The sequence below is a fragment of the Babylonia areolata genome, chromosome 18 (assembly GCF_041734735.1).
Source record: "Babylonia areolata isolate BAREFJ2019XMU chromosome 18, ASM4173473v1, whole genome shotgun sequence".
In the NCBI taxonomy this organism is placed as follows: domain Eukaryota; kingdom Metazoa; phylum Mollusca; class Gastropoda; order Neogastropoda; family Buccinidae; genus Babylonia; species Babylonia areolata.
This window is the reverse complement of record NC_134893.1, coordinates 64,768,007-64,794,203: the sequence shown is the minus strand read 5'-3', so window position 1 is coordinate 64,794,203 and position 26,197 is coordinate 64,768,007. Positions and strand designations below refer to the sequence as shown.

The 26,197-nt window shown below is 41.0% G+C and overlaps 1 protein-coding gene across 8 annotated transcripts; it reads right to left on the bottom strand.

Annotated features, from left to right (window-relative positions):
- Positions 1–7,419: 7,419 nt before the first annotated feature.
- LOC143293010 (E3 ubiquitin-protein ligase TRIM56-like) lies at positions 7,420–24,406 on the bottom strand. 8 transcript variants are annotated; one of them, XR_013056705.1, is made up of 6 exons: positions 24,272–24,406; positions 19,986–21,179; positions 18,544–18,687; positions 16,884–17,034; positions 14,687–14,869; positions 7,420–8,935 (listed from the first exon to the last, which is right to left on the bottom strand). XR_013056705.1 is itself a non-coding variant. In XM_076603789.1 (6 exons), the coding sequence occupies exons 2-6, from the start codon at positions 21,096–21,098 to the stop codon at positions 8,873–8,875; spliced, it is 1,662 nt and encodes a 553-aa protein (XP_076459904.1). In that variant the 5' UTR covers positions 21,099–21,179; positions 24,272–24,406; the 3' UTR covers positions 7,420–8,872. The 8 variants fall into 8 exon arrangements, 4 of the variants coding, with proteins under 4 accessions (XP_076459904.1, XP_076459905.1, XP_076459906.1 ...); XM_076603789.1 differs by having other exon boundaries at positions 16,876–17,034; XR_013056706.1 differs by lacking the exon at positions 7,420–8,935 and having other exon boundaries at positions 14,731–14,869; positions 16,876–17,107.
- Positions 24,407–26,197: the final 1,791 nt, after the last annotated feature.

Here is a 26,197-nt window from a genome sequence, read left to right as displayed (position 1 = left end):
CACTTAGTGTGAGCGGCGCGATCAAAGAGTAGGTCAAACGGGAATAGGCGAATCGGACCTACTCGAGCTCCGCTCAGGACAGGGGTGACTGACTATTGTGCAAGTAGACATTGACAGAGCCAACTTTGTCCAGGACTTGGCATTCGGTTGTCCACCCTTTGCAAAACAAGCGGAGGTTGAGGTGAATGAATCTCCCATCTTCGAGGTATGGACTGGTCTGAAAGTCGAAGACAAGTTTTGTGAACTGATAAATCAATCATCTGATTGAAACATTCCTGTTAATAGTGAGTTTCTGGGGCATCTGCCTTTTTTTTTCTTTTTTTTTTTTTCTTTTTTTTTTTTTAACCCTGTCTTCTCTTAACAGGTGTGGTGTAATATGTTTGGGTCGGTTCACACGCTTTGACATCTGATTGAAACTGAAACTGTGTTGACTGTTGATTAATCAACATTGTTCCACGTGTTTCGTATCCAGTTTGGTTTCAGCAGGGGTTTAAAGTGTTTGAACTATGAATCTAATCTGTGAAATGAACCAACCAACTTCCAAACTGGATGTGAGTATGTTTAGCTAGAGCATGATTATATTGAAAACAAAACCTTACTACAGACTTGATCTTACTCGTGTAGCTTACATGTTCAAAAATGAAACAATGAATCGAACTTTGGGTTAAGCATGCGCACGGAAGTTCCCGATTTTTTTTTTTTTTTTTTTTTTTTTTTAATATATATATATATAATAAGTTTGATTTTGTACCTAATTTTGTACCTTGTTGTACTGTCCGATTTCAATTACCATACAGAACACGGATTAACTGAATATCACTATTTAGTTTCTCTTACTGGAGACAATAAAGTAATCTGTATTCTGTACAAGTAATGCGAACATTCAGATCGGAACCGTGTATAATTATGTGCAACAGAGTTGTTGCAACAACAGCAAACTAAATACAACGTAACATTTTTTTTTAACAAATAGTAAAGAGTGGTAACTCTCTCCATTCACAAGGTACACAACTTCAAGTCAGTGCTGCTAACGCTACTGATTAGAGGAAGTGTCTGGGTTTGTTCCAATGTACCTTTTATTTACCTGTGTGCTAGCTGAATCGGTAGCTACCACTCTTTACTATTTGTTAATCATTTCATCTCCTGGCCTCATTATTTGTTAATTTCCAGTTAGTAACATTTTGTTTTGTTTTGTTTTAAGATGGAAGAAACAAGCAAAACCTGAAGCATAAGAGTTCCTGAAGCATATAAGTTCCCCATTTTCATACGAAATGCTGTATACTGTGTGATTGCTGTTTGACATTTAGAAGAAAAAAAAATAGCCTGAAAATTCCGGACTGACTGCATGGACTATTGAAGTTAGACTGGTTCTTTGAAGACTTGAATAAATCCCGTTCAAGATTGTATCAAACGGTTAAATTAATGTTGCTATTGATCAAAAGTGTTGGGTTTTTTTTATGAGTAAATGATATTTGTGAATTAGGGGTGTTTGGGTCTGTGTGTGTGTGTGTGTGTGTGTGTGTGTGTTACAAGAGCAAACGAAAAGGGGGAAAAAAAAGTTGATTTGCGTGTTTCTACATGAGGACCAAGAAGAGAGAGACAGAGACAGAGAGAGAGACAGAGAGCGGGGAAAAACAGACAGAGACAGAAAGACGAAGACTCGTATTCTTGAACTGTTATGATTAATTAAGATACAACATAATCATTCAGTTGATTATTTGTCTATGTAGCATCATCATCATAATTTATCATCATACTCCGTTCGTCATCTTCAGCCTCAGTGTCATCACCATTATCAGTTCATAACATAATTGCTGTCTTTGTCAGTTCAGAGTTCAGTCTGATATGAAAATCCTTTCTTGGTGGTTTTCTTTTCTTTTTTTCTTTTTTTTTTTTTTTTTTTTTTTTTTCAGTCACACAGACGAAAGACGTGTATGGGTGCGAGGAATGAGTGTATGTATGCATTTATCAAATAATGTGTCTTTGTGGAAAAAAAAAAAAAACCCAGTCGTTTTGGAAGTGGAAAAAGTGGACGGCGTGACAGAATAATAATTGGTCAGCGTAAGACTTCTGATTCTTAGACCCTTATTTCGGCATGATGTTTTGCTTTCGGGAAAAGGCACTTTAATCTGATTTTCTTCACCCCTGACGCCCCCCCCCCCACCCCCCCCCCCCCTACACCCCTTCCCCCACCCCACACACGCACACCCCGACCTCCCCCCACACACACCCTCCCCCTCCCCCCAGCCCCAACCCCCCCAGGTGTGAATGGGTTCCTGACCGGTTCAGGGAAGGTTAAAATAACGGAAGGAGAGGACTGGGTCCCGCCTTCCTATGCCGAGCCCTGGACACAGTGGGTAGGAATTCACTGCCCCCGATGGCCGTGAGAGACCTCTCAGTTTATGGGACCTTTATTCTTTGACTTTTGATCAACTATCATGAAACTGTCACAGACTTTTTGTTTGTTGCAACATTTGGCAACCAAGTGACAACGTTGATAGGATATTTAAATCCACTGAGTGACATGTTCCCCGCTGTTCATTATTGTGTTCTTGTGATAATCCACGTTTTGCTGAATTTTGATCATGTCTTGTATACCGTAGCAGCCATTCTCATTCATCATTTTCGTTTGACTTGTTTGTTTCGTTGGTTTTGGGATTTTTTTTTTTTTCTTTCTTTCTTTCTTTGTTTTGTTTTTTGAACTTCATTTCAGAAATCAAACTTAGTTTAGTATGAGAGAGAAGAAAAAGAAGAAAAAAGAAAGAAAAAAAAAAGAAAAATAGAAAATATATTTCTGTGTTGCTCGTATGTGCTACATAATAGTGTCTGTGCATTTTTTTTTTTTTTTTTTTTAATCAGAAGTAAAGAGAGAAAAAAAGACTGAAAAACTGTTTTTTCTGTCTCTGGTGAGCGTCGTTATTTTTTTTTGTTTTTGTTGGGTTTTTTTTCTTTTTGTTAGTTTCGAAATGTTTCACATTTGCGAGGAATGAAATAAACTATTTGAGCGTGCAGTTGCATTCGTTTCCTTGGAACTCTTTTCTCTTTTTTTTTCTTTCTAATTCATTCCTTCCTCTTTTTCTTCCATCATCCTCTGATTGTCTGACTATCTGTTCGTTTCCGTGTGTACACATGCACACATATGTATGTATGTATGTATGTATGTATAAACATATGTAGATATATTTATGTGTGTGTGTGTGTGTGTGTGTGTGTGTGTGTGTGTGTGTGCGTGTGTGTGTGTGTGTGTATGTGTGTGTGTGTGTGTGTGTGTGTGTGTGTGTGTGTGTGTTCTGAATTATCTGGTTGTTGAGTCACACACACACACACACACACACACACACACACACACACATACACACACACAAACGCACGCACACACACACACACACACACACACACACACACACACACACGACATACGGGAAGACAATAGAGACACACACACAAAAAAAACAAAAAAACTATTGAGACAAAGAGAAAGAAGAAGGTGAGAAGAAAAGAGACAACATCGGCAGGACGAAAAACAACAACAACAAAGAGAGGGAGAGAGAGAGAGAGAGAGAGAGAGAGAGAGAGAGAGAGAGAGAAATAACAACAATCGGAGACAGAGAGAGGAACTAAATTGAGCCGGTGAGTCGATTCAAGTAGGGGAGAGAATAGGACTATAGAAAAGGGATAAGGATAATGTGCACGTTACCTCCCTTACATACCAAACTCTCCGAAAACTTGGACTTTTTATTGATGAATCTTCTTCTTATGAGCAACACAAGCGATAGTAATATATAAAGAAATGAGTGAACGAATATAATGCATACCACTGTCATGCTAACAGCGATTCTTTATTAACTGATAACGCATCTCGAGTATAACTAAAGCGACTGTGGCCCCATCTTGACACGGTCCTTACTAGTGAAAGGGAAATTGATGGTAAAACAGCTTGTGTGTGTGTATGTGTGTGTGTGTGTGTGTGTGTGTGTGTGTGGATGTGTGTGTGTGTGTGTAGTCTCAGGCGTTTCTGGAGGTTGTAGTGGGCTGCTGCACAAATGAGTCATCTACTTCAGATCATTGATGCTGAAAGGACAACAAATGTTTACATGATGACGCATGTGACCTCATTTAAGGAAATGACGTATTACACGGTTATGACGTAGAACCTGTAATCTTAAAAAGATATTTTTTAAAAGATGCAACTTCAGCGGAAAAAAGGTCATCGATTGTTCATTTTTTCTTGTTGGAAGAGGCTTTCTGTGTAATTTATTTCATGCAGCCAAGACAATTTGGTTAAACTTAATATTAAGTAATGTTGCAAAGATGAGCAACGTAGTCTGATCTATCCTGAGATTTAATACCAGAAAAATACAATCATCATTCTATGTTCTGTTTCATAAAGTTTATATTCTGTTTCTGATAGTTATTTTAATTGTTTATGTTTTAATTTTGGTGTAAAATACTATTGCTGTTATATAATATCCTCCATGCCCCCCAAAAAGGGGTGAAAGGATTAAAAATTATTATTCTTGATTCACAAAACACACGTTCACAAGCGCGTGTTTGGTACGACACGTAGGCCTATATCCGTGTGTATTTGTATCCCGGGCAGGAGTGAACATCGATGAATTGTACTAATCAAGGTCAGGTTGTACATGGGTCATACTTTCGTCTAGCATTACGACTGACTTATCAGCCGTATGAAAAGGTTGTACCTACATTCACGTTTAACATCGTTTCACCCTGTGTGTGATATATAAGCGTTCTCTTTCTTCTCCGTTCTCAGCCATTTGTCCGAACGCAGTGACGCCTCCTTGAGCTACTGAAACTGAAACTCTCAGCCGCGGCTTAATCACTACTGACCTTTACTACTGCCTCACCACGGAGTCACACACGCACGCACACACACACACACACACATGTATATATACGCTCATGTATACACACACACACACATTCACACACACACACACACTCAAACCCACCACACACACTCAAACCCACCAAACACATACACACTCACACTCAAACCCACCACACACACACACAACACAACACAACACAAACTCGCCAACAGTGGTCATTGAGTCAAACAACCCACGGGTTGACCACTGACCAGTCCACTCAGCTTAGTAAGGTGGCTTTGGTTGCTAAATAATACCGGCTGTGTTTTGCCTGGCCGGCTGTTCTTTGGAATCAAACCAACGGCTTGTTTTCTGTCTGGATTGAACACTGATATTCTTATCAATAAGTGCTATATCCGTGCCAGAAGGTAAGCTGGCTTTCTGGTTTGTTGGACAATGGCAGGTTAGTGAGTTTTGTAACAGTTTGCGAGGGTTCGAGTTGGTACGTTTTAGTGTGTGTTTGTTGTTGTTGTTGTTTCACACACACACACACACACAAACAAATAAACATTCACACGCGCAAATCACACTCACACACACACACACACACACACGCATATGCACACACAGACATATACACACACACAGGCACGCACAAACAAAAAAACAAACACAGTACGCGCGAACACACCCACGTACTCACATGCATACAGGCACACGCACACATACACACACAAACACACACACGAACCACACACACCCTTGCTAATCTTGTAACAAGTTCAGTGAACCATTCAACCACTGTACTGTCTGGCACAGTTTTATAAGCATGGCACTTCTGATTCTGTTTGCAGTAATTATCGCCTGTCCGAAAATGAAATTAGAATGCGGCCGGGTATAATAAATACGACCTCTCAAGTTACCAATCAGTTCAGTCAACAACAAAAAACTCATAAATGAAATTATATATATATATATAAATTCTATCATTTCAGCCATGAACACTATTCTCTTTTTCAGCACATGGATAACATGTCCCCCCCCATCCACCCTCCTCCCCAGCCTTTCTTCTTGAGTGAAATTAGGCGGCAGTGTTTAGTCTATGGGTGTTGTGTTTCATGTTCGAAGTCCAAATGCCTGATATTTTGTTCCCTAAGCTTACAAATGACTGCTGCCACTGAGCGCTCATCATTCGTTTCCTTTCAGTGTCATTCAACTGATCAGATTTCAGGCACGCACACACACACATTCAGACAGACATGTAACATTTTACGTGTATGACCGTTTTGTTTATTTACCCCGCCATGTTGGCAGCCATACTCCGCCTTCCAGGTTGTGCATGCTGGGTATGTTAATTTGCATAACTTGACCCACTGAACGCTGACATGGATGACAGGATCTTTATCGAACGTATTTGATCTGTGCGCGTATATACATATACACACGACAGGCGTTCAGGCACTAGCAGGTCTGCACATATATTGCCCTGGGAGATAGGAAAAATCTACACCCTTTACCAACCAGGCTGCGTCACCGAGATTCGAACCCTGGACCTTCAGAGCGAAAGTACAACACTTTAACATTTGGCTATTGCACCCGCCTAAACATCTGTTAGACTGATAGGTTTCTAAACGAGTTGTGTATGTGAGTGGGTGGGTGTGCGCATGTATGCGCGCGTGCATGAGTGCGTATGTGTGCACGTGTGTGTGTGCGAGTGTGTGTGTGTGTGTGTGTGTGTGTGTGTAGCAGTTGGAATATCTCAACGTGTTCTGATTTTCATCAACAAAAGCAGTCTTTCTTGTTCTTCTATCATTTCTTCTGTATCCTTATTTTAGTACATCACATTATTCATTTGATCTCTTGTGTGTGTGTGTGTGTGTGTGTGTGATTATCATGATTTGTTATGAGCAAAACAAGCTTATAACTTTTTGTGGATTGGTGTCAGTCACCTCATATCCCCCCTCCACCTCACCCCCCCCCCCCCATCCCCCCTCTCTCTCACTTTTTTTCCTCTACTGGCACACACACACACACACACACACACACACACACACACACACAGATTGAGCATGAACAGATTCCCAGTCGAAATGGTCATATCATTTGATTCGTTTGCAATAGTAATTACTGATGAATGGATTTTGTTACAATTATTAAATCAGAAGAAATGAAGAAAGTAATGATACTCCTTGAAAATAGACTGCATGAAACTAGGTCTGTTATTGTAGTTTCAAAGTCATAAACTTTCTAACAGACATTTGCCATCTTTATAAATTCAAAATTGAAAGCAATCATTTTTTGCAAATTTGAAGACATCAGTCAACAAAAATTATAACATGACATTGGACGAAAAAAAACATTGGAGAATCAATACATGCTGTAATTGTGAATTATTAAAATGAGGACACTCCATGATGACATGAAATGGATCTCAAATCACAAGGCCATAATCGTTCATCAAATGTTATGATAACAGCCAATTTCAATCGGTAGCTCATAATTACTGCAACAAAATTTAATATGTACATGAACATGAATATCAGGTAAACAGGACATAAGTTTCTCTGCTGTCAAATCTGTTTTGAAGTTTTTATAAAACAAGCATCAAATCCATTCTTCCAGTTGATATCAAAATCATTTACTGAAGACTCTCAAATAATCGTTAAGATGTATTAATGTTTGAACAAAAATTCTCTCTCCCACACACAATCAAATCAGCATCTTATGAGAATTTCTTGAATCTTACAAAACCAAGTAAATTTCTCAAGGTCTGATAAATCCTGAATGTCAATCTAACGAACAAGAAGAAGATAAATCCTAAACAACAGTTTACTGATTGGAGACAGCACAAGTTTCAACCCAAAACAAACCATTTGAACAAACACTAAACGAGATAATAGACATCTTCCTGTTTCTCCATAACAACAACAACAAAACACCCTCGAAAAATCTTGCTGAAATTATTTCAAGGAGTGTCAAATTTTCACATCCCCAAACTTCACATCTAGACAGTAAAGCTGATACAACCATTCTTTATCAAACAAATCTAATGTTACATGAAGAGGCAAATCTCTTTTCCTTAATGTTCAAATCAAGCCAAACATGGCTTTAGTGGCCTTATCACATGCAGTTTTCTTATTTGTTTGTTCGTTTCTTTTTTTTGTTTTGTTTTGTTTTTTTAGCAAAGCTACCATTTTTAGAAAAAAATTAATCTCTTGATACCTAAACCTGTTAACAGTTTCAAGAGTTTCTCATTCATATCTGGAAATATATCTATGTAAAAAGGGGAGGAGTTCATTCGAGAAGATGGAGAGGAACAGAGAGGTAGATCACTGATGTTACATTTGCACTCTCCCTCACACTCTCTCCTCATACGAATAGCAGGACCACACGGAGTGGGGGGTTTTTTTGTTGTTTTTTTTTATAGAATGTTTACTTTTACCTATGAATAAGCATGGGTAAACAGCACAAACAGAACTGACCCTAACATATCTAAACAACACAAATTTCCAACTGAACCATAAACGTCTTCAAGCATGGGTAAACAGCACACAGCCAAACAAGACCAAACTCTGCTGAGAATGTCAGTCCTTCCATCTCCAGATTACAAAAAAATGTAAATAAGCATAAAAAAAACAACTTCAAAGCAACATGCAAAACACATAAAAAAAAAGGCCATACAGGCAAATAACACTGCAGAATGGACACCTAGTGCCTGTCCCAGTGGTTACAATATCACTAACTGCCAGAACAATTCAAAACAGCAAAGACAGAACATGATAGATTGATTGATTGATGTGGATACTTATATAGCTCCTATCCTCGGTCAGAGACGAAGCTCTAAGCGCTTTTCATACATGGGGACATTTGCACCACAGGCTGCCTACCTGGGTATCCTAAACAAAACAAACCATTTGAACAAATGATAAACGAGACAATAGGCATCTTCCTGTTTCGCAATAACAACACTGGGCGACACAAACAGTGCTGGCTGGGAAAACAGGACGACGCAGTCTAAAGTGTTACAGCAGAGTCGTTCTTCACGGCCTGCTGAGCCATGGCGTCATGAGTTCTGGCACCTGTGTCACTGGGCATGCTGTCACCTGCACACACGGCAATCAACACATCGCTGACTTGGAGTCGTCACAGTTACCTAATGACAGAACAGTATTCCCTTAAAGTGAAGCAATCACTTCTTCTTCTTCTTCTTCATGGGCTACAACTCCCACGTTCACTCGTATGTACACGAGTGGGCTTTTAAGCGGATGACCATTTTCACCCGGCCATGTAGGCAGCCATACTCCGTTTTCAGGGGCGAAGCAATCACTGAGCCAGACACATTCAGACAGGGCAGTCAATATGGGAACATGACAATGAGGAAGTCAGTGATAATAATTAGGCCAGAACAGAATGGGTGCAACAGCCTAGCGGTTAAAACTTTGGTCTTTCAGTCTGAGGGTCTACTATTTACAGTGAAAGACCCCCCTCTGGCATCTCCATAGGGGGTGGCTGGTGACGGGGTACCAGTTTATTTTGACGTGTCTGGTTGGTTTGTTTCTCATAAGTGAAGTCGTGTTTGGAGACGCGTCTGCAGACTCAGTTAGGCGTTCACCAGTGTTCACCAGTGATCAGGATTCCAGACCCCTGTTTCCGCACGGTGCTCTGTCCCTGGGAAAAGCAGTTTACAGGAACTTTTCTGCACACCACCCAGGTATGAATGGGTACCTGACTTCTGTGAGGGAAGGTCAAAAGGGCAAAAGGAAGGACTAGTCCTCCCCTTGCTACGCCGAGTCCCTGACACAGTGGATGTGACCACTGAACCAGACGATGGGTGGCAAACGATAAGGTTCGGTTAGCTAGACATCTGTGTTCCGTCATGCTGTCATCAAAATTAGTTCCACTGGGAAGTAGTCTATTATATACTGTATGTAAAGGAACGCACAAACTAATCGGTCACTAAGGATACTGCTTTTATTGATAAAAATGACGTCTTGGGTGAAAATAGTCCAAGATCTTCACACTGAGTGTAAAACACAGCAGACTTTCTATGCCTTGAGTCATATTCCAATGTTCTGGGTGAGTCAGATCTGATATTTCCCTCAGAATGTTCAGACTCATGTCCCATGTGGAGTGACGGCCTAGAGGTAACGCGTCCGCCTAGGAAGCGAGAGAATCTGAGCGCACTGGTTCGAATCACGGCTCAGCCACCGATATTTTCTCCCCCTCCACTATACCTTGAGTGGTGGACTGGATGCTAGTCTTTCGGATGAGACGATAAACCGAGGTCCTGTGTGCAGCATGCACTTAGCGCATGTAAAAGAACCCATAGCAACAAAAGAGTTGTTCCTGGCAAAATTCTGTAGAAAACCCCACTTTGATAGGAAAAACAAATAAAACTGCATGCAGGAAAAAAAAAATTGGGTGGCGCTGTAGTGTAGCAATGCACTCTCCCTGGGGAGAGCAGCCTGAATTTTACACTGAGAAATCTGTTGTGATAAAAAGAAATACAACTACAAAATATATTACTTGTCAGAACTTTGCTGCTCCTGGCAGATGTAGGCATCAATGTAACTTCCATGTGAAGCAGAATCAATCATTATGTTAGCAAAAATGAGAATGTGACTGCTATCAAATAAGTGTGTCAATTCACAGGGTAAAAGAGCTACAGTTTAGTGAAAAGGACCTGAAAAATATAACAGTAAAATGACTGTGGAAGCATTTCCTGCTTCTTCACAATGTTGTGTGACCTTGCTGGAAATGATCTGTCAGTATAACTGGTATGTGTGGAAAGAATTCTTTTCTTTTCTCTGCTTTGGCATTGACAACATATTTACAGATGAAATGTATTTGTTAAAGTTTAACACACACACACACACACACACACACCCGGAGGAATAAATGGACAACTAACACAAGTGTTATTATATGCATTAATTTCATTCAAACATCTATCATCCAATCATAAACCCACATCCCCGCTCTACATCCCCAATTTACCCCCTCAGTTCCCCAGAAACCATTATGGAATGGAAAAGGCTGGGTTGCAAACAGCTAAGTAAACATAAGGTTCAGACTGAAGTGCATGAGATCAAACGGTTGCACACACAGGGATCATGAACACAGTCAATCGATCAGAGTTCAGATCAGCAGACAACTGGAATATCTGAAGTAGTGACTGACTCACAGCAGTAGTTTTGCTCAGCACAACATAAAAGAATATATCTATATATCTATATATATATATATATCAGCTTTGACAAACTGAAAGTTATATGCTTGGAAAAAAAATCTTATAAAGTAGTTTGACCATCAACTGGGACATTTTTCAGACAGCCAGGAATAGTGTAACAAACATTGTTGACAGGGCAAAGTCAAAGTTCTACTCTTCTAAAATCCTTGCATGCACCACAGCCAAACAGCTTTTCTACGCTACGAACAATCTACTAGGTAAAATGAAAAACACTCCTCTCCCTAGAAGATTTTCGGTGCATGAACTCCCTCAAATGTTTTCTGACTTCTTCACCGGCAAAATACCATGCATTCGTGAGAAGCTTGACTCTGTTGTGTCTCCTTCTTCACCCGTTAAAGAACGCGTATACAGTGGTCCTGTTTTACATTGTTTCCAACCGGTTACTGAAGATTTTGTGAAGAAAGTGTGTCTGAGCACTTGTCCAAAAATCCTGTGAGCTTGACCCTGTCCCGTCTTCTTTGTTGGTTGAATGTATTGATGTTCTACTGCCACATATTACTCATGTCATCAATTCTTCCTTACTGTCTGCTTGTTTCCCTGAAAGCTTCAAATCTGCTGTTGTATGTCCACTCATCAAGAAACTTTGGATCATAATTGAAAAATTATCAACCTGTCTCTAATCTGTCATTTTTATCAGAACTGCTAGAAAAGATCATATTGTCTCAGCTCTCAGCTCATCTGGAACAAAATGGTTTACTAAATTCCCATCAGTCAACTTATAGACGTGGTCATAGTTGCGAAACAGCCCTTCTTAGAATAGTCAATGATTTGCTTTCGGGATTTGATGAGGATAAATTATCTGTTCTTGCTCTCTTAGATTTGTCAGCAGCTTTTTGACACTATCGACTACTCTATCCTCTTGAAAAGACTTAAAACTTCTTTTGGTATTCGTGACACTGCACTAGCATGGATCATGTCTTATCTGTCAGATCGTACACATAAAGTGTGTGTAAATGGTAGACATTCTAGAGTATCTGCCTTAAAATATGATGTCCCACAGGGGTCCGTCCTAGGTCCTGTTTTTTTCGTGCTGTATGCGGCTCCTTTGTCGGATGTCATCAGTCATCATGCGATGTCGCATGAGAGCTTTGCTGATGACACACAACTTTATCAGTTGGCTTCCATAGCTGAATTTGATGCACTGGTGACTCAAACACAGGACTGCATTGCTGGCCTAAAGGACTGGATGACTCTCAACAAGCTGCAACTAAATGATGATAAGACTGAATTTATGATAACCTGTCCAAAGAAGTTTGGTCAACATCCTTCCTTTCCTGACTCTGTTCTGATCAATAGCACACCTGTATCACTTTCTCTCTGTTCACAGTCTTGGTGTAATCCTTGACCAGTCTCTTTCCTTCCAACAGCACATTTCGAATATCTGTAAAGTTGCCTATTTGGAACTGCGTAGAATCAGCTCTATCCGCCACTATCTCTCAACCGATGCAACCAAGACACTTGTATGCTCTCTGGTTCTCTCAAGATTGGATTACTGCAACTCTCTTTTGGCCAGCCTTCCCAAATATCTGTTAGACGGACTCCAACGAATTCAGAATAACGCTGCCAGACTCATTTGCAGAGCTTCTAAATTTGACCATATTTCTCCTCTCCTTCAGTCTCTCCACTGGTTGCCTGTTTCTGCTCGAATAGATTATAAGCTATCCCCTCTGACCTTTTCTGCAGTAAACGGATCTGGCCCCAAGTATCTTTCTGAACTCCTCCATATCTATACCCCATCTCGCCAGCTCCGTTCTTCCTCTGATACTTGACTTCTCAGGATACCTCACGTCAGAAGTAAGACCTATGGACACAGATCGTTTTCTTTTCAATTGCCAAAGACGTGGAACAAGCTCTCGTTTTCTTTTCAATTGCCAAAGACGTGGAACAAGCTCCCTGATAACCTCTGTCATTCTGATTCCCTCGCATCTTTTAAATCTCGTCTCAAAACTCATCTTTTCCCTCAGCAATGAGTTCAATTGTGGCAGGTCCACTTCCTTTGCGATAGCTGTGCTTGACTATGTGTGTACACATACGTATGTGTACATAACTACATGCATGTATATAAATGTGTATTGTGTGTGCGTGTGTTTATGTAAGTTTATGCCTGCCTATGTGTGCACATGTGTTAGGGTAGCTGTTAGATACACATGTATGTTAAAATGTATGTATGCATTGTGTGTGTGTGTGTGTGTGTGTGTGTGTGTGTGTGGTGTCACATTTTAGTGTGTGTATGTAACACTGATGTAATGTTTTATATTAACAAATGCGTTTTTGTAAAGCACCTAGAGCAGATTTCTGGATAGTGTGCTATATAAATATCCATTATTATTAATGTTATTATTATTATTATTATTAAAGTCAGCCAACGTCAATCAACATTTCATCACTTTAATGGACAGGCAAATGTTAACCTCTTCCTGATTTCATCATGGATTTCCAGAGAAAATTAAGAAGTTAAACTTTACCATGGCCACACACACATGCAAACATCCAATTGAAACACACAGTAATCATATAGTGGCATATCCATCCAAACAGTATATACTCCTGTACATGTGGCATCAGCGACTGTGTATACACATATGCATGCTTGTGTTCTTCAGTTTAATGTCTATCCATATATTGTGATTTTTGGCTAAAAAAAAAAAATCCATATATAAAGGAGCAACAACCTAGAACAAAATTGTCTGTAAACTTGGTAAAATCAAATGTCCAACTGGACTGTGAAGCAAACTTTCAGGGGTTTTTAACAACAGTGAAAAAAAAAAAAAAATTAAACATCTTTATAAATGATTTTTCTGAAAATTAGGTAGAAAGCACTTTATGGCCTCACATTCAAAAAGAACATGTGTATTCGAGAGTAGTCCTCCACAGTAGCATGTGACATCTTTACTATATTTAGCTTTAAAAGCATTTAGTTTTAAACTGTAAACTAAAGAGACAATCTGCCTTAATTCCGATGTACAGTAGTGAGGATAAAACTGAAAAAACCTTTTGAACTTTACACACACTTTTTGGACACTTTCATGAAGTCTAAACAAACTGCTTTTCTAAATCTCTGTTCTTGTCTAATGGATTCTTTTTCTAATAAAATACAACTGATACAGATTGTGGAAAATCTAAATGCATACTTCTTATTTCCTCAATTGCACATTTTTGGCAGCTTTGTCAGCCCATTCATTTGGAGGGGTTTGGGGGGGTCGGGGGGGGGAAGAGGGGGGTGTTGGGGGTTAAGTGTGTTGTGGGTGTAGAGGTGGTATATGGCTTTGGGGTGGGGTGATAGCTGTGTAAATGTGCATGCTTGTGTGAATGAGTGTGTGTGTGTGGATGTGTGTGTATGTGCTTGGAGGAGGAGGGGCTGCATGGGTGGATATGCATCTCTGAATGTTTATTTTTAAGTATGTATGCATTGTTTATGTTTGTATATCTATATCATTACTTTGGTTCATTTAGGTCTGCATGTGTAACACTGATGTATTATCATTTCAGACTTACGCTGTGTGTAAACAGTGAATATTCAGAATGTTGTGTGCAAAAACACACATGAGCAAGAAAACAACAGCAAAACAAAAAAAACAACAAATTACCAAAAGCCATTTCCCACCTGAGTGCAGCGGGACATCAAGTCAAACATGAAGTGACAGGGGTCAGGTATGGTGTCAGTGGTGGTGACGACACCTTGGTCCTTTCCATTGACGTACAGATGCAGACGTCTGCTGGAGTCCAGCGCCACTCCCAGCTGGGTCCCTGCCACGACCTTCTTCAGCCCTGACCACTCGCTTCCCATCTGTAACATACAAAACAGAGCACACCACAATCTTGCTAACGATTCTTCAGAATAACAGTACTGTCCACTGTTGATATAAACCCACATCCTAAACACGTGTAACAAACAGAACAGAACATACCAGTTCCTTGGTAACAGTTCTTCAGAACAACAGTACTGTCCACTGTTGATATAAACTCACGTCCTAAACACGTGTAACAAACAGAACAGAACACACCAGTTCCTTGGTAACAGTTCTTCAGAACAACAGTACTGTCCACTGTTGATACAAACTCACGTCCTAAACACCTGTAACAAACAGAACAGAACACACCAGTTCCTTGGTAACAGTTCTTCAGAACAACAGTACTGTCCACTGTTGATATAAACCCACGTCCTAAACACATGTAACAAACAGAACAGAACACACCAGTTCCTTGAACAACAGTACTGTCCACTGTTGACATCAAAGCAGCAGCACCTGTTCAAACTGTATCACTGCTCCTGAACATCTGTCATGTCTTGTTCCTCACTTGCTGACAGCCTGTGTACTGCTTGTGACTGTTTTCTTCTGATCATGAAGTGTGTGTGTCTCCAAGGAGAAGACAGGTGTTTCTCAACCACGTGGAGCGGTGGCCTTGTGGTAATGTGTACAACGAGTGTCCACAGGTTTGATTCCCATGCACACGCTGGGATTTTTACTCTCCCCACCTCCTGCCCTTTCACTAGACCTTTGAGTGATGTCTGGGTGCTAGTTCATGCGCATAAAAGAACCTACGGCAACAGAAAGGTTGTCCGTAGAAAAATTCTGCAGGAAGTCCACTTTGATGAGTAAACAAGTATAAACCTGCAGAGTGAAAAAAAAAGACCCAAAAAAAATCAGTGATGCTACACTGTTGAGACATGCTCTCCCTGAAGAGAGCAGCCTGAATTTCACACAGAGAAATCCATTCTGACATAAACGTAGTTACATATACATTTATTATTATACTGTCCAGTGTTATCAAGGCTTAGCAGAGAAAAAGGTAAATATGTTGACAAATTTCAAAGTGTAAACAATATTCTACACAATGGTAGCATTGCTAAAATTCGGTCCGCCATTTGTTTCAAACAGAAGTTAAGCAGACTGCTCAAGCGGCTTGTACTACACACAGTACCCATGATCCCAGGTTACAAGAGAGACAGCGACACACACAACACACACACCACACAATACCCATGATCCCAGGTTACAAGAGAGACAGTGACACACACAACACACACACCACACAATACCCATGATCCCAGGTTACAAGAGAGACAGCGACACACACAACACACACACCACACAATACCCATGATCCCAGGTTACAAGAGAGACAGTGACACACACAACACACACACCACACAATACCCATGATCCCAGGTTACAAGAGAGACAGTGACACACACAACACACACACCACACAATACCCATGATCCCAGGTTACAAGAGAGACAGCGACACACACAACACAAACACCATACAATACCCACGATCCCAGGTTACAAGAGAGACAGCGACACACACAACACAAACACCATACAATACCCATGATCCCAGGTTACATGAGAGACAGTGACACACACAACACACACACCACACAATACCCATGATCCCAGGTTACATGAGAGACAGTGACACACACAACACACACACCACACAATACCCATGATCCCAGGTTACAAGAGAGACAGTGACACACACAACACAAACACCACACAAGACAATCAGGCTGCCTGGCTGGCTCAGTTGGTCCTGTGCCCAGCTGGTAGTCAACGTGTTGTCGGTTCGAATCACAGACACCCAACATAGAAATCAATCATCCTTTTCACTGCCCGCCTTCACTGTGCAGTCGTTCTGGTGGTGTCAGTGTAGTGTCAGAGAGAACCCCTCCCCCCACTGTCCTGACAAGGCAAGCGACACTGCGCAGACAGTTTCTCACACTGACTGACAGAGAGAGACTCATTCACCTCACTGGAACATGACACTGAAACACACAACCCACCTCCTTACCAAACGCTTTGGTTCCATAGCCGCCCACACACAGGACAGTGTTTGAGTCGTCATCTATGGCGTTTCCTGGCACACTGAAGGCATCAGGGCTGCAGGTCACCACGCCTACACATGAGTTTTTCCATGCGCTGTTGATGGCATCTACACGAACCTATGAACACAGTACACACACGCGCACACACACACACACACACACACACACTGACACATGTGCACAGCACACACTGAAACATGCGCACATGCACACGCACACTGACACATGCATTCACAAACACACACACACACACACACTCACACACACATTAACAAAAACAAATAAAACAAATGAATAAAAAGTAGAAAAGTCTGGAGGTAAAGTGGAGAGTTAACAAAAGTCACAGAGATCAGGGTGGAAACAGTGGGCAGGACAGATGATCATGAAACTCTGACCTGAACATCAACAACAGTTCACTGATCACACCATCACACCTGAACATCATCAACAGTTCACTGATCACACCATCACACCTGAACATCATCAACAGTTCACTGATCACACCTGAACATCATCAACAGTTCACTGATCACACCATCACATCTGAACATCATCAACAGTTCACAGATCACACAGCAAACCATCACACCTGAACATCATCAACAGTTCACTGATCACACAGCAAACCATCACACCTGAACATCATCAACAGTTCACTGATCACACCATCACACCTGAACATCATCAACAGTTCACTGATCAAACAATCTGACCTGAAAATCATCAACAGTTCACTGATCACACCCTCACCTAAACATCATCAACAGTTCACTGATCACACCACAAACCATCAGACCTGAACAACATCAACGGTTCATTGATCACTGATCAAACCATCACACCTGAACGTCATCAACAGTTCACTGATCAAACCATCACACCTGAACATCATCAACAGTTCACTGATCACACCATCACACCTGAACAACATCAACACTTCACTGATCAAACCATCACATCTGAACAAAATCAACTGTTCACTGATCACACAGCAAACCATCAGACCTGAACAACATCAACAGTTCACTGATCACTGATCAAACCATCACACCTGAACGTCATCAACAGTTCACTGATCAAACCATCACACCTGAACATCATCAACAGTTCACTGATCACACCATCACACCTGAACAACATCAACACTTCACTGATCAAACCATCACATCTGAACAAAATCAACTGTTCACTGATCACACAGCAAACCATCAGACCTGAACAACATCAACAGTTCACTGATCACTGATCAAACCATCACACCTGAACGTCATCAACAGTTCACTGATCAAACCATCAGACCTGAACAACATCAACAATTCACTGATCAAACCATGACACCTGAACAACATCAACAGTTCACTGATCAAACCAGTGTAAACAGTGTGGACATTCGTGTTGATTAATCAAGTTCATTTTACACACACACACACACACACACACACACACACACACACACACACACACACAAACCTGTCAAATAACACTTCTAGCGAATAGACGTTAAACTGAAGATCTGTCTCTGTTTCTCTCTCACTCACACACACACACACACACACACACAACTGAGACTGGATGGTTACACAGACTCACTCACAGACAGAGAAGTCAGCAAGGTGGCAAACTTACTTCATACAAACTGCTGACAATCATAGGATCCCTTGACATCACCACTCCATCACCGTAAGAACTATTTGTCTTTTCTGCGGTCTGTCTGTTATTGCTCAGCCTGATCCCACTGCCGTGGTTGTCATGAAAGCGCAGAACATGCACCTGCAAGATAACCAAGATACAAAAAACAAAAAAACAAAAAAAACACAATAAATAGACAAACATAAAAAAATATTTTGGGTTTCTTGACGTTGTTGCTTTTTTTTTTTCTTTTTTTTTTTAAATCAACAACAGGGAATCTGAAGTAACTTTTTTTTTTTGTGCTGTCCCATCTTCCTGGCCACTCACTGGCATGGCCCCATCACAACTCATCCCAGTGATCACACCAGGGATGTTGAAACCCAGTCTTTCCACATTTCTCCAAAGATCTTCAACCAACCAGCCAACAATTTTAGAATAACCCTTCTCTTCCAAGGTCTGTCTGTACTGGCACTAACAATATATATATATATATTGCCTTTTCTTCTTCAGTCCGAAATTGCGGTGTTACATTTGATTCTACTCTTTTCTTCAAGTTCAAGCAGCCAGTATCTAATATCTGTAAGGCAGCATATTTGGAAAGCAGAAAAATCAGTTCCATTTTACATTTCCTGCGTGAGTCTGTCTGTGTCTGTGTTTCTGTGTGTGCGTGCATGTGTGTGTGTGTGATTTGCTGTTGTTGTTGTGTGTGTGTGTGCATTTACCAGTCGTTGCAAAGCGCTTAGAGCCCTATTTAATAGACACTATATTAGTATATACATAGATATATATAAATTCACATGATAATTATTTTCTATTAATATGAGAAGGTCAAATCATAATGCCAGACTGAGAGAACACATCACCCCGGCCCCTCCCACCCTCCCTCCCCCCGCACCTGGAGCACACACTGTTGTCACAGCCCCCCAAAGCTAGGCAGTCCCCATCGATTCAATGTGCCAGCTGGTAACAAAGACGTCCAGCACAAACTCACCACAACAGCATCATCATGGAAGTGAAGGATAATTCTTCATCTTCTTCTTGGTGGGCTGCAACTCCCACGTTCGCTCGTACATACACAAGTGGACTTTTACATGTATGGCCATTTTTACCCCGCCATGTAGGCAGCCATACTTCATTTTAGGGGGCGAAGGAAAACTCAAAAGAGAAGACATTCTACACGTGATGTAGCACAACAAACTGTCATTGATCTGCTATCAATTGAAGAAAATGGGGAAGATTTTCCATTCTGTTAGACTGGGTGTTTAGTACTGACCATGAATTAAATTCATACCATCGTCATGAATACAAATAGTGTCTTAACACTTGTTGTGTGACATGTATAATATTCTAGAATATCATTAGCTACCACTAAACAAAACATGAATTTATACAGATTTATGAATTCTAAACAGAGGCAGCACCCTTTATGACGTATTCACCTGTGTGGCCTGTGTAGTTTCCTCCTTGCTTACAACCCTCATCTGTGACAACTCTTGTTCAATACGGGTCACTGCCTGGGAGTCAATGGTCAAGGCCACCTTGCCCTTCACCACGACAGAGGCCAGGAACTTGTCGCTGCAGTCCAGACTGCCCACACATTTTTCCATGATGGACGTCATGTTGCTGAACAGTCCGTGCTGGGGAGATCTCTGCACTTCCTGAACGATCCGGGAATGATTTCCGAACCTGGCTTGCTGCTTCATGAGCACAGCCTTCCCTGCCTCCATTTTGTCTTGGAGATGTGAGCTCGTGCTTAGAATCTTTTCCTTCACTTGTTGGCAACGAGTATCAACAGCTTTCACTAGTCGCTGACGTACAGCCTCAATCTCTGACACATCTGTGTCGGTTTGCCGGTCCAAAGAGCTGATGTTTTCCTCCACCTCTGCGATGGCTTTGTCCAGCTTCTCCTCACCAGCTTTCAAAGTAGCGGCCACTCTTGTCAGCAGTGCACGTGATTCATCCACCCTGGTCTCTAATTTCTTCAATGGGGCGCACTGGCAGTGGTCAGTGGTGACACACAGCATGCAGACAGACACAGCATGAGCTGGACAGTAAGCTACTGCCAGTTCATGCACATGAGCTGAGCAAGTTGTGGGCTTCCTGCTGGCCAGTGAGGCAGCAGACAGGGAGGTCAGGCTTTCCACATTGTGGTGTTTGGTGGCCGACTGTTTCTCATGCACCCTGCAACACACCTGGCAGAACATGTCCCCACAGGTGATGCACAGGGACACAGCCGCCACATCAACACACACACAACAAGTGTGCTGTTTGGACAGCACACGCTCCGCTTCCACAATCGCTTCCACAAACAAATGAGTGGGGAAAGTGTCCACCACACTGTCAAGGCTTTCCTGTGACGCCCGCTGTGCGACCAGTATAGGAAACCGGCAAACTGGGCATTTTGCCTCTGGCGGAGTCTTCAGCCAGGGTAGCAGGCAGTGTCGACACAGGAGATGGCCACAGGGAAGGATCTTTGGTATGGTCAACAGCTCGTGGCACACGATGCACTCTGTGTCTCTGGGGCCATCATCCTGGGCTGCTGCTGTTGCCATCTTCAGGTCAACACTTGCTACATCAATGACTAAACATCACTGAAAGTTTCCTCTCCATTCATTTAGGTCTTTGGGTAAGTTCTAGAACACACAGAAAATGCAGACCATGAGTTAATTAATAATAATAATATAATAATAATGGTACTTATATAGCGCTGAATCTTGTGCATAAACAAATCTAAGCGCTTTCGCACCAGTCATTCTCACGGCACGCATAACTCTAAAACTGGAGAAATTAAAGACAAGGAAGAGGCAGGGAGGGAGGCTATTTTGGGAAGAGGTGGGTTTTAAGGCCAGACTTGAAAGAGCTGAGTGTGGAGACTTGACGAAGCGAAAGAGGAAGTTCATTCCAAATGCAAGGTCCAGAGACAGAGAAAGAACGGCGGCCAACAGTCGAGAGTTTGAATCTGGGTATGCGTAAGTGGAGTGTATCCGAAGCTGATCGTAGTGAGCGAGATGGAGTGTAGAGGTGAAGGCAGCCACAGAGATAGGAAGGGGCTGATTTGTGAATACATTTGTAGCATAGAGTGCTGATCTTGTACTTTATTCGGTGTGAGACAGGGAGCCAGTGGAGATGTTGCAAAAGAGGAGTGGTGTGCTCAGATCTTTTCTTTCTGAGGACGAGTCAGGCAGCAGAATTTTGTATGCGCTGAAGGGACTGAATGGATGAAGCAGGCAAACCAGACAATAGAGAGTTACAGTGTAGCGAGAGAGAATGAGAGAAACGACAAGTCTAGATGTTGCGTCAATGGACAGATATTTCCGGATGGAACTGATGCGCCGCAGTTGACAGCAGCAGGACTGACATGTCTGATAGATAAATGTTTGCATGGACAGTGTGTTGTCAAGGACAACGCCGAGGTTCCTGACTGAACTGGACAACACACTGTTGAAATTGAAAGCCCAAGCAATTTATTTATGAAATGACAGCCTACAAATAAATAATATGTATTGTAATAATGTATACAGCTTAGTGGATAAAATCAAGGGCTACACTCCATTTTCAGGGATGTACATGCATACTGGGAATGGTTATGTTTCCATAAACCATTGGACACTGACATGGATTGTGCAATCTTTAACATGCACATCATTACATGTGCAACCACACAATCAAAGGGGATAAAGGCACTGGCTAATCTGTAGATATGCTGACCTGGGAAATGGGAAAAATCTCTATCTTTAATCCACCAGACACCCATATCTAGATCAAATTGGAGACCTCACACTGAAAGTCTAGCACTATGCTGTCCATCTAAATTGCTGGTGAAAATAAAATACAAAACTAAGTTTGTGAGGGTTTTTTTTTGTTTTGTTTTCTTATTCTTTTTTCTTTATTCATAACTCCACTGTTTATTCAATCATCATCATAAACACAAATAATTTAACAACAGAGGCAAGGCCTTAATAACATACTTATTGTGATATGCACTTAATCAAATAAATCAATTATGAAAAACAATACCCACTGCAAAACAGATAATCTGGCAAAAACTAAAGATCCACTATATATGTGACCTTGATCTTTGACTTCTAAATTTACAAAGCTTTCATGTTCTGGCTAAACCAAGTCACTAAATGGTATACCATATGTTGAATCAAAATTGGATGAGGAACCAAAATTTTATCACAGTTTCATATTTTCCCAATAGGCCATCTTGTGACCTTGACCTCTGACCTTGTTTCTTTTACCAAGTTTTACTTTCATCATGACCAATTATTGTACCAAGTTTGCTTGAGATTATATGGGAGACCTCTCTCTTGCACGCAGTGGAGTGTTGGCTCAGATCGAGGTAACGTTTCCACCAGTCGGAGAATATGAGCGCACTGGATAGATTCCCACACTTGTTAGCATATCTTTCTTACACCTCCACTAGACCTTCAGCGGTGGTCTGGATGCCAATTATTCAGATGAGACGCGAAACTGAAGTCCCCTGCGCAGTATATATATGCACTAACTGCACTTAAAATAACCCATGGCAACAGTTAACAGGGTTATCCCTTGTAAAATTCAGTAGAAAAATTCACTTTGATAGGAAAACAACTACACTTGCGGGCAGGTAAAAAAAGAAGAAAAAAAAAGAAGAGGTGGGAAGGGGGTCGGGGGGGGGGGGGGGGCAGTGCTCTCATTGTAGTAGCTGGGGAGAGCAGCCTGAATATGACACAGAGAAATCTGTCATGACAAAAAGAATAATATCACACAATACAAATGTTTCCTATCAATATGACGTACACTACCAAATCCAGTATCGCCAGAAGTGGCGTCTGCAACACACACTACCTATATATAATATCATATGACAATTAGTTGTGACCTGGACCTTTAACCTCTGACTTGGAATTTCTTCAGGTGAACATGCTATATATACCCATGATCAGTCACAAGACTAAGTTTGACTAAAATAGAATATAATGATGCAGTCTCTATCAAGTTTGTTTTTTTTTTTTTTGTTTTTTTTATTACGCCAACTTTGGTTCCTAAGCCAATGTTAAAGTTTACCACACACACACACACACACACACACACACACAAAACACCCGATTATTACATAGACTCAATTTAATCAATTGTCTACACAAGTGAGTCTAAACCTGTCGAGTAAAACGTGATTTTATACACACACACACACACACACACACACAATTAATGTAGATCGAGTACCTTTTATATGATCAAAATTAATCCACTGCCTTGAAAAAAAAAGGCCAAGTACACAGATCTCTCAAATTACCCATGAGCTGCCATGAAGAACAATGTTGAACCTCCTTATTTACTCCTCATGCTTCCTGCTAAATCTATTTCGATGGAAAACAAACTAAAACTGAAACCGAAACCAGCGCTGGCTGGATCGACACGGTAGAACCGTTATCAGTCAAACAATAAGCTTTGTAGTTTGTGTGGTATATTTCATTCTGCACTGAGTGCGAATTAAATTACAGTATACATCGTGATTATGATTTTCAAATAAATAATTTAACAGTTGGCTGTGAGGTTTGTTGTTTCTTCAATATGGCGGGCATTGTGGTTTGCACCCGAAAACAAAAAAAACAAAAAAACACTCACTTTGTTTACACAAGTGAGTCAACAAAATTACTGAACCACCACGAAACCAACAACCAACCGTTACAAAATACACTTGAACACCGATGTGTCAGAAGTAATGAGAACTCACCGAAGCTTAGTCAAACATAATGAATCAGAAAACCGTTTTCTTTTATCTTTTTCCCAAAGCCGAGCAGACTGATGCACTGCAAACACCCACAAACTCCTTGTCTGCGCGCGTTGATAGCTCACCATTAACGCTGCGAAATCGAAGCGAACTAAAGCCAGTGGAGGTCATTCGGCTTAGTTTCGTATCAGTTTTTAGTTTCAGTTTCTCAAGGAGGCGGCGTCACTGCTTGCAGACAAATTCATATACGCTACACCACATGTATGCTAGACGCAATAGCCGAGTGGTTTAAGCGTTGGACTTTCAATCTGAAAGTACCGGGTTCGAATCTCGGTGGCGCCTGGTGGCGGGTAGGCTATAGGGCGGAGATTTTTTTCCGATCTCCCAGGTCAATATATGTGCAGACCTGCTAGTGCCTTAACCCCCTTCGTGTGTATACGCACGCAGAAGATCAAATACGCACGTTAAAGATCCTGTAAGCCATGTCAACGTTCGGTGGGTTATGTAGACCTGAAAATACCTAGCATGCATGAACCACGACAGAGTCATCGGCAAGACGATGTCGGTCGTGTAACGGAAAGAAGACGACGTATGCCCGACCAGCAGAATAGCCCAATGCGCTTCGCCAGGATTTGAGTGCATGCTTATAATATATTTGTGTGCCAGTGCTGCAGCCACTGGGCCATGCACCCCTTTCCGGCCATGTACCCCCTCCCATCTCCCATGCACACACCCACACTTTTTTTTCTTCATTTTTGACTCACTTGTGTAAACAAAGTGAGTCTATGTTTTAACCCGGTGTTCGGTTGTCTGTGTGTGTGTGTGTGTGTGTGTGTGTGTGTGTGTGTCCATGGTAAACTTTAACATTGACATTTTCTCTGCAAATACTTTGTCAGTTGACACCAAATTAGGCATAAAAATAGGAAAAATTCAGTTCTTTCCAGTCATCTTGTTTAAAACAATATTGCACCTCTGGGATGGGCACACACAAAAAAAGAAGCCAAATTATATGCAAACTGCATTTACTGTTATATTCATATTTTTTGTATTCTCTAAACTTGGCACTTTGATCTGATATTCTGACAAAACAACAAGAGCAGTCATTATTATCATTTGTTGTTCAAACAGGAACTTCTTTTGCTAAGTATGGAAGTTTTATTTATTTTGCAAACGTTTTGGTGCAGATGGTAAAAAAGGGAAATTAATCTGTAATTAATGCTAGGGGACTTAATTTGCTTTAAACTGATCTTTCTCATCTTAAACATTACATTTTGAAATTATACTCAATACATAAAAACTTGTGTGTTTTAATCTCAGTGTACAGGGCTTTCACTATGTTCATTCACCCAAGTGGTCTTTTTCGGAAAATACTAAAATCAATACAACGAGTGGACTTTATAGATCTATTGGCTGAGCCCTGAAGGTCATGGGCAAAAATCAATTGCGTACACATATTTATACACATTCAAAGTGCGTGCTCATATTCTTCGCGAACGACGCCATTTTGTTTCAAGTTGTTGACCTGCCCGTTCAATCTTATATTCAATCGATAATACACGATAACATGTGATGGATAGTTGGAGAAGGAGACCGTAAAATATTTATTCAGAGAAAGATTTGTGAATGCCCCATTACTTACTGGATTATGACCCAAACTGCCATAAAAATATCCACAGAATCAGTCAGAATTCACAGTTAAAAATTGTAAACCATGCGAGTTAGTACCCTTGAATTGATGAAAGAAAAAAATTTCCAGTCTTGACTTTTCTCAAAATGAAGTCCATTTCACTTCATACGACGTTTAGAAGTACTTGTACTTGGCTCTACATATTATTAGTTTAACAAAATACTAAATTTTAATATCAACTTTAAAACTAGAATGAACATAAAAGAGAAATTGAATCGACTGTGTCGTACTACATTCCCGGC

Coding starts and splice junctions, on each gene's coding strand:
- LOC143293010 (XM_076603789.1), bottom strand. CDS start 21,098: ATGGCAACAGCAGCAGCCCAGGATGATGGCCCCAGAGACACAGAGTGC. Junction 14,870..16,875: donor CCAAAGCGTTTGGTAAGGAG/GTGGGTTGTGTG, acceptor TGTATGTTACAG/ATGGGAAGCGAGTGGTCAGG. Junction 8,936..14,686: donor TGATGTCCCGCTGCACTCAG/GTGGGAAATGGC, acceptor CCGTGTGTGCAG/GTGACAGCATGCCCAGTGAC.